The sequence below is a fragment of the Falco punctatus genome (genome assembly GCF_963210335.1).
Source record: "Falco punctatus genome assembly, chromosome: 2".
Taxonomy (NCBI): domain Eukaryota; kingdom Metazoa; phylum Chordata; class Aves; order Falconiformes; family Falconidae; genus Falco; species Falco punctatus.
The window spans coordinates 8,537,959-8,546,999 of NC_137581.1; the positions used below are offsets into that span (position 1 = coordinate 8,537,959).

At 40.3% G+C, this 9,041-nt stretch overlaps 1 protein-coding gene across 26 annotated transcripts in view; it reads left to right on the plus strand.

Annotated features, from left to right (window-relative positions):
- The window catches only part of DLG2 (discs large MAGUK scaffold protein 2), a 1,068,724-nt gene that overhangs the window by 1,028,389 nt on the left and 31,294 nt on the right, over positions 1–9,041 (plus strand). For all 26 annotated transcript variants that reach the window (XM_080375907.1, XM_080375911.1, XM_080375888.1 and 23 more), the window contains 4 exons: positions 140–241; positions 1,201–1,373; positions 2,082–2,191; positions 7,905–7,996. In XM_080375907.1, coding sequence (XP_080232033.1) covers positions 140–241; positions 1,201–1,373; positions 2,082–2,191; positions 7,905–7,996 — 477 coding nt within the window. The remainder of the gene's footprint in view (positions 1–139; positions 242–1,200; positions 1,374–2,081; positions 2,192–7,904; positions 7,997–9,041) is intronic.

A 9,041-nucleotide genomic window follows, 5' to 3' on the forward strand; every position in this document is an offset into this window, starting at 1 on the left:
AAGTTATTAATCAATAAAATGTACACCTAAGTCTTCACTTCATACATAAAGGCAATAACTCTGGTTAGCGGATCTTTGAGAAGATTTACTGTTATTGTCAGTAAATTCATCAAAATGTGCTTTTCTTTTTGTTGTTCAGTTAATTACACCAGGCCGGTTATTATTCTGGGTCCTATGAAAGATCGGATCAACGATGACTTGATATCTGAATTCCCTGATAAGTTTGGGTCGTGTGTACCACGTAAGTATGATTTTATTCCTATTTCTGCAGCTGAGTGAGCTGTATCCCTTGGTGCCACACATTAAGTAAATTGCTGTAAAAGCAGCATCCGTGAACTACATGTAGCTGAGTTTCTCAAAAGCCATGTTTCCATAGGACAAAAAAGGGGAAAGGAACAAACAGAAAAAGATTGTGAAGGTCTGGAAAGAATTTCTCAAAAGAATTGTCTCAAAAGCTGTAGTATTTTTGAAATAAGGAACCTTCCACCCACTGACTCAGTTTACTAATCAATTAATCTGTGATGTCTTAAATGGGATAAAGTTTGAAGTACTGGTAAAATGTGAAATATTTCAACTCAGTTACACAGCATCCATCAATAAAAATACAGAGTGATCTGTGATTTGTGTGAGATCTAGACTGTCTAATCTGCAAGCAATGTTGGACCCTGAATAAAGCAGAGTATATATTGGATCCTTAGAGCTCACTGGGTGTTTATTTTCAGCCCCTCGTTGCAGTCATAGTTCATTCTAAACTGTTGTCTCTGCAAATACACCAGCTTAAAACCGCTAGAGGTGAGATCAGAGTCAGGCTTATAATTCAGTCTAAATTGAACTGATGATATGACAATTAATTTCATCACTGTAATAGGATTAGATTTGCAATCCGGAATGCATTTTGTATTTGAGGTTTGTGCATGTTCCTGCTGAAAAAAATGTCGAATTCTGGTAAAACCTAATTTTACAGTAGCCTTTAAGTATTAATTAGAGGTAAACATCAGAAGGTACTAGTACAAAAAGGCAGCTTTATTGTCATAACTCCATTGAAAACAGTGTGTAATAGCCAAAGATCTCCTCCCAAATGTGGAGTAGCTCCACTTAAAGCAGACACAGCATTGCCACTGAGCAAACGTTAATTACTGCATTTTTTCACATCAAATGTTTTCACAGACTTCTTGATCTTCCATCTCTTGTTTCATGCAGATACCACACGGCCAAAGCGTGACTACGAAGTGGATGGAAGAGATTATCATTTTGTCATTTCAAGAGAACAAATGGAAAAAGACATCCAAGAGCACAAATTTATAGAAGCTGGGCAGTACAACGATAATTTATATGGAACTAGCGTCCAGTCTGTGAGATTTGTGGCAGAAAGGGTATGTTGGCACTAGTTTTATTGCCCATGCAAGATGATCTCTTTTGTTTCCACATTGTATCTCAGACATGATTCTTCTGCCAAAAATATAAGATATCTGCAAAACGGCATCCTAATATTTATAGGCTTTATAATGACTCCACAAGCAGAGTCTCCGACTTTGAATGACAACAACCTTGGCACTTTCTGTACTTGAATTTGGTGCCACCGATTCAGAGATCTAACACAGTGCCTCAGGTATGCCCCAAAGCAGCCTTCCCTCTTCCCTCTGTAAGACAGGTAAATAAACTTATCTCACTTTCACAGAGGCAAAAGAATGAAGCACAGAAAGATTAAATGACTTGCCTCAGGTGACTCGGGGAGTCTGACACAAACAAGGACTGAATTAACCAGTAAGAATGTAGACATCTTATTATTTTTATGAAATAATTTTCCTCATCTCTGAAGAAAATCCTCTCCCCCTGCAAAGTTCATCCCAGTAGAAATAAAAACCAGGTTTGTTCCCATATCTCCAGTGTATATTTTATATTAGCACTAAAGCAAAGGAAAGAGCGCAGAGGAGTGGAGTGCAAGACCTGGCGTCCCCCTTCCCTGGTGTGCCAGTAACAACCTCATTCCAGGGCACTGCATCACAGAATTGCTCCCCATCTTTTGCCTGATCTGCAGCAAACTCTGCAAAAATAAACACATCCTCATGTGTTTCCAACAGGGCAAGCACTGTATACTCGATGTGTCAGGAAACGCTATCAAACGACTACAAGTTGCACAACTCTATCCCATCGCTATCTTCATTAAACCTAAATCATGGGAACCTCTGATGTAAGTACAAACTCCTTCAAGCGTTTTATTTTCACGGTACGGTTCAAGTGGCAGAAAACAGGTCTTCAGTCTACATTTGCCTGTCCTCTAAAATCAGTAATAACGAGAGGAATTGCCCTCCCTACCTGCCATCCACTCTATCCTGGCACCTCAAGGAACAAGCCAAAGCTGCCTTTGAACCTTTCACACTGCAACATGTGGGCTAATGTGCTGGACCATGATCCTGCCAGTGCTCGGTGTACTTGTTCCAACCTGTGCAGCAAGTTCTCCGAGGACTCATGTGGCATGGCTTGTTCCATCTACCCTTGGGTGCTCCTGAGGTGTAGAGTCTGGTCACAGCGGTGAACCAGAAGGTAAACCTGTGTCAGATTTGCAGTGTGCGCCTCTTCATTAGACCTTCAGCTACTTGAAGGTCTGTAAAAGGATAGGCAAGGCTACCCATGGGACTGGAAAGGGGCAAACATAACACTTAAAGAAGGAAAGAGAAGGCACCAACTTTATGCGGTCACCAGGGAACCTGATTGCAATACTCAGAATAACACTGAGATCCAGGGAACTCAAGTACAATAACTGAGAGGATAAAAACATTGTAAAAGGCAGCCAATGTATGCGTATTGAGAGAAAATCAGTCTTATTTCCTTCTTTCATGAGGTGGATATCAATGATTGCATTGCATTTGATTTTTGTTCTAGCTCCATGGAACATTCTCAGTAGCAGCTATGGGAAGTATAGTCCAGAGGGAATCACTAGAGAGCATGTGCACAAGCATACGCAGTCATTGAAAATTACATTGTTAAACTGGGAGGGTAACAGAAATCCTGCAAGTATATGTCCTGAGCTCTGCCCCTGTTTGGGACTACTTGTTATTTTCATTAATTACTTGAACAATTAATTGGACAATACTTTTGGAAAGTTTATTAATAACTCAAGGCTGAGCAGGTGGCAAGCACTTTGAAGGATAAGATTAAAACTTGATGTAGGATCAGTAGGATGAAGTTCAGCACAGAAAAAGGACAGAAAATGAAATGCACAAGTACAAGCAGGGAATAAGCTATAACACTGCAGAAAAGCATCTGGCTTTTCTGGGATGGATTGCACAGGAATATGAATAGATGGATAATGCAATTGCAAAAAAAGGAAACTGCCACTGTGGGCTGTATTAACATCAGTGTTCTATAAGGACACAATAGACAATTTTGTTTTACTGGGTACGGATAAGGCTTCAGCTGGAGCACTGGCCTGGTTCTGGGTTCCACCCTGGAAGTGGAGGAGGAACAAGGGTTACCTAGTGTCAAGGGGAGAAGGCTGTGGAGGAACAATGGAAGCGATCTTCATACTGGTTAAAGCTCAGGCTTTCAATTTCAAAAGTGATCAATTGTTTTCCACATACACTTACAATCGTGTGAGAGTTATCAGCTTAATTTTCTGTGCTAGGGCTGAATCTTTGAACTCTGTGCCTTCCCCTCACCAAAGGCTCCGCAAATGCCAGGTAATGCCATAGGTACCTGTTACACAACTAAAATGTAGGCATCCCCCCTCCTGTGACAGATGCCTATCTGGTTACGGTGAGGGTGTTCCCACAACCATTGGGTGACAGAGCTGGAAGGATGCTAACACGGCCCATCACACGAATGTGTATCCTCCCTGGCCCTGCCTTTTGGTGATAAAGGTTGTTGCACGCCCAGCCACATTGCAGGGAACAATGCACAGTACGTGGCACTTGGACAGCCCCATCCTGACCAAAGCCATTTTGGGTTGGATGCCTTCTTGACATTTCTTTCCAGCCCTACAACTCAATTATATTCTGATTATGTTGCTGCATAGAAGGGGAGGGGTAGTCTGATAGCCTACCTTCTGCATTGATTGTTTTAAGATCAATCTTAACCTACAGTTTTCCCATCCATAAAATATTTCCATTGTTTGTTTAATGCTGACACTGCACCTGGTGTGATAAAAAAAACCCAAACAAATCACGCAATAAAAGTGGCCTTTACTCTGAAAAATACATTAGAGCCAGAAATGTGGCAAAAACATAAAGGCTTCATTTATTTGATGTAAGAACAGCAAATACTTGAACAGATTGACTTAAAAGTGTTCTGAAGATGCAAAATATTATGACAATCATCCTGTTACTAAACCAAAGCAATGCTAATATTTTACTTAGGACAAAAGTTATGCAGAGTTAGCAGAATTTCACTTGCTGGTATAACTCGAAAGTAAGCTATTCTTCACTCTCTAAATCTAAACCTGCCTCAGTGTTGACAGTATGGTAGGGACAAACAAAGTGAAATCCATTATGTGACTTTTAATTCCTTGTTCCTCAAATACCCTGTGGAAGACACCCTTAATTAGAAATCCAAACTTTCATGGGACCGCAAAAGTCTTTATATATCAATACCAGTTTGGGATTTTTTGCAGTAATATGGCTTATGTAAATAAATTATGTAAATACAATACAACTCCTGAAAAAAAAAAAAAGGGGGAAAAATGTAATGAATGCAGGCATTCTAAATTAGTTTATCCCCTGCAGCCTGCTCTCCACAAGTGATCTTTTTAGCTAGTTAATCTATCTAATGTTTATTTCTCTTATCAAACAGTACCCAAAATTAGTTTCTAACAGAAATGAGAACTTTTTTATATAAACAGGATCATTATTTTTCAAGAATTGTCTTGAGAATAATGACATAGCTCTGAGTCCCTTGCTTGTGAAAATCATTTATTTTATTTAGTAATGGGCCTACAAATATATACTCTGACGTCAGTAAGGTGTGCATAGATAAACAGATATAACACCTTTCCAACAGATACTATTATTTAGTATGGAGAAGTTCAACATGGTAAGCCAGTGCTCTGTGGGAACAGAAAGAAGACATTTTTATGACAGCGTAACAGTGTTCACTCGGTCTTTTTTATGTACATAACTATTACAACACAAAGATTATAAGTTTATCTGCCATAGACTATTGTTCATACAAATGAGTTGAAAAGTTAGTGTAACAGCAAAGTAAAACCATAAAAGACAAAAAATTGCTAACTGGAAGAATGCAGAGAAACAAAGTCAAAAGATTTAACTAGCAGCAAAATCAGCACTTGAAGTCTAATTCTGTTTTATGCATTGTTCCTTTGCCCTCATCTAACAGTGAAGGTAAGAAGAGTGAAGGGAGCAGAAATTAAGCTTGCACCTGCACGTGAAACCTGGTCATCACCAGTTCTCTGGAAATACCATACTAACACTAATGACCACAGCAATGGAACACTGTAAGGGGCTATTGGATGTAAAAGCAATCAGAACACACAGCTTGAGCTGGATGTCTCCTGATCCTGCTTTTTTCAATTAAATTCAGTCCTGGCAATCAAATTGCTGTAAACAAGCTGGTCTGTCATCCTGCCCTCCCACCCTTCCGTCCTTCCTACCTTCCCCACCTCTACATGACTCCAGTTGGTTTAATCCCAGAGGCATCCCTGTGGTGCCTCTCAACTGGCCTCTCTCTCTAGAAGAGGAGGACGGTGGTGGGATCACAGGGGTGAGAACTGGAAGTAATGAAGAGCCTGTCTGGGTGACCTCTTTGGTGGGAGAGGAAGACAACCCTGGAAAATGTGCCTGCAGGAACAAGCATTTTGAATTCACCAGATGTGCAGGTCCCTGGCTAAGAAATAAAGAAATTAGAAGGGACTACAGTTTGACATCACTTTTAATTCATCATGAAAAATGGACATCATGGTCCTCCCCCTCCTCCATTCTCTCTCCTGAAGGCAGGATAGGCAGAGGCATCTGCGCAGTTTTATACCCCAGGCAAATCTACAACCTGAAAGCATAATGCAAATTTCTACTTACTTCAAAGTACTTATTATTTGAAATGCTTGTTTATATTTTTATTTGTATTTTCTCCTCTGATATTCAAAGATCTTGAGGAGTACTTCTCAAAACTTTACCAGAAATAGATCTGTAAGGAGGAGGATGTTCTTAGCACTGCAATATTGGCTAAGTGTCCTTAAGATGGAAATGTTAAGTTTGCATAAGAATTTGCAATGATATGTCCCACTTCAAGACAGAGTTTTGGTTCAGTCACCTAAAGATACGTTCAAGTAGGCATAGCTGATAAGAAGCTCACCTGAACTCACTTAGATAGCAATCTTTTTATAAATAGAATTAGTAGTATTACAAATTTAGCAGCATGATACATATTGGCAAATATTAAAACTATTTATATAATTCACAAATAACTGTTAGAAATTTTTAAAGAAATCTTTTTTGTCCTTCATGTTATAAATTTGCTTTCTGCTTTGCATTGGTGCTTTCAGAGGGATTTTTCTAAGCGGTTTTCCCAGCTACATGGTTAGTTAGGTAGATAGACAGCTTTAAGTCATTTCTAGAAATGCCTTTTTGCATCCTGGACACCTCACAGGGTAGTTTTCAGCAGCCAGGTAGGAGTCAGATGTAGCAAGTTCATTTTTTTACTGCACTATCATGCACATAATTTCCTACATGCATCACCCATGTCGTACTGTATACGGTCCATTAGCACATAATCATATGAGTCAGAGCAAGGCATTAAATCAGATTTATGTAGAACACAAGATGCTCCCTTCTCTCGTTTTCTTAGTTGCCTCAGAAAATTTCCATCATGTTTTAGGAAAAATGAATCCATGCTGTGAAAAAATGCTAGAACGGGCAAACTCTATTATTGCTAATTAATGTGGATATCTGCAGGCATGTGTGTGTAAGGCATCAATGAATATGAACTTGATTCTTTGCAAGTATGCAGTGGTATTAAAAGTTGAGCGTGCAGCAGCAAGACAACTAATTTCTGAAAGTTATTAAATAATGCCTCTGTTGAAACAGAAATGCTCCACCAAATAGCAAAACATTGGCAATAACAGAATGTTAGTGACACCATCTATGTTTTTACATTTATTGGCACCCTGTATGTTTTAGAATCAAGAAGACACACTTGACTGGGAATCTCGCTAGTTAATCAGAAAGGACTGGAACAGAGAACATAGATAAGTCATCATAATTCTTCCTGCTGGAAAGATTCAGTTTGATTTCTTGTGATATCTGGAATTCATGGCCCCAGCTGAACCAAGAAGTCTCTCTGGAAGACATTCTGGGTCCTTCTGAGGCTTCCCTACACACATCCTCCTGACTGTGAGATACCTTCTACAGGGTCAGGAATCTCAGTGTGCTGAGTCCAGCCTTTAGCCATGATTTCACTTCCATAGCCAAAGCCCCAGTCGAAAGCCAGCTTCCATTTCAGCCGTTTGGCCAACCTTAATTGAGCTGAGACAGCCAGCTGTGGGGCTGGGAGGCAAAGAGGTTCCTGAAGAAGCTCCAGCTCTGGAGGCAGGAGTGCTCCGAGTGCTCAGACCTCGAGACCACCTGGCTCCCAGACTTACCCATGGGTTCCTGATAACACAAGTCCATCTCAGTCAGCAGTTACCAGATTTGAGCCTCGTATTTTGTTTGGGAGATTAGAGCAGTGAACCCAAAATAGAAATTTAGTGGAGAAATGGGAAATAGCCTGGAAATGTAGCTTTATACTATAGAAGAATGAAATTTAAAAAACTGAAACTGCTCCTGAATTGATGGAAGAATTTCACCACTTGATTCTTGTTCTGATCTCAATCCACTTGTGATTCAGCTGAATGTATCTTTTAGAGAACTGTTCTAGTAAGAATCTAAACTTTTTGATGACTTCCTCTGTGTTTCTAGGGAAATGAATAAACGTCTTACAGAGGAGCAAGCGAAGAAAACCTATGATCGAGCAATTAAATTAGAACAAGAATTTGGAGAATATTTTACAGGTATGTTTTTATTAAAAACAATTTTATCCCCCAAGATATAGTCTCTTACTGCAAAAGAACTGGATCAGCTTTGTCTCTGGCCCAGAGTGCATACCAGTATACTGTGCCTGGCGTAAGGATTCCTGGCTAGAGACTATTGTTTCCCTGAAATTCAACAGCAGTTGAGGCGTTCGACTCCTCAAAAGGTTGATGCCCTGAAGGAATAGCTGTGCATTGATTTGATTCCCTCCCTGACCCAAAACTGCTTTTAATGAAGTCTGTAAAAATGTTGCATCATTGCATTTGTACAGACCAAAGAATTCCTCGCCAGCTCAAGATAAGAGCTCGAGCTATAGATCATGGGAGGGAAAAAGAAGGGCATCTTCTTCCTGACCTGGAAAAGAGCAAGATTTAAGACCTGCTCTGGGTCTCAGCATTTCTTCTGGCCAGGTTTAGGCAGCTCCCTAATCAGGGGACTGGTATTTGTGGATAACACTCAGAAGCCCCCAGTTGCCCTTCCATGTGCTGCCAGTGCAAATAACCCAAAGTTCCAGATTTCTGCCGGGAGGACAAGGAACTTAAGAGTATAGACACTGTGCTTTATGTTGCAGTTGCTCTGTCTTCTGTCAACTTGGGCCTGACCTAGCTAACTTTTGCAGCCAAGAGTGAGTTTATTATAACCAGGTCAGGAAAAGAACAGGTTGTAAATCTGCTGCTACTCATTGCTGAAGTAGCCTCTAAACCAAACGAAATGTAAAGCTTGGCTTGGAACAGTGGGAACCCACCACACTGCTCTCCCCTAGGACAGAACTGCTAGTTCTCTAAACCAACCAAGCTCAGTCTCCTCACTATAAGCAGTGGGCTGGGTCTCTGTCGTGGGAAGGTGCCATTGGTTTGAACTTAGTTGCCATCTGCAGGGGTATAACTTTCCCATAATCAACATCACAGTGCGCTAGTATTCCCTCTTATTTCATCAGTATTTACGAGTGCACTGAAAATCTGCTGACACTGGATGCTGTAGAATATCTCAATTAAAAGAAGTATTGATATGTTTTCTCTACTGCAG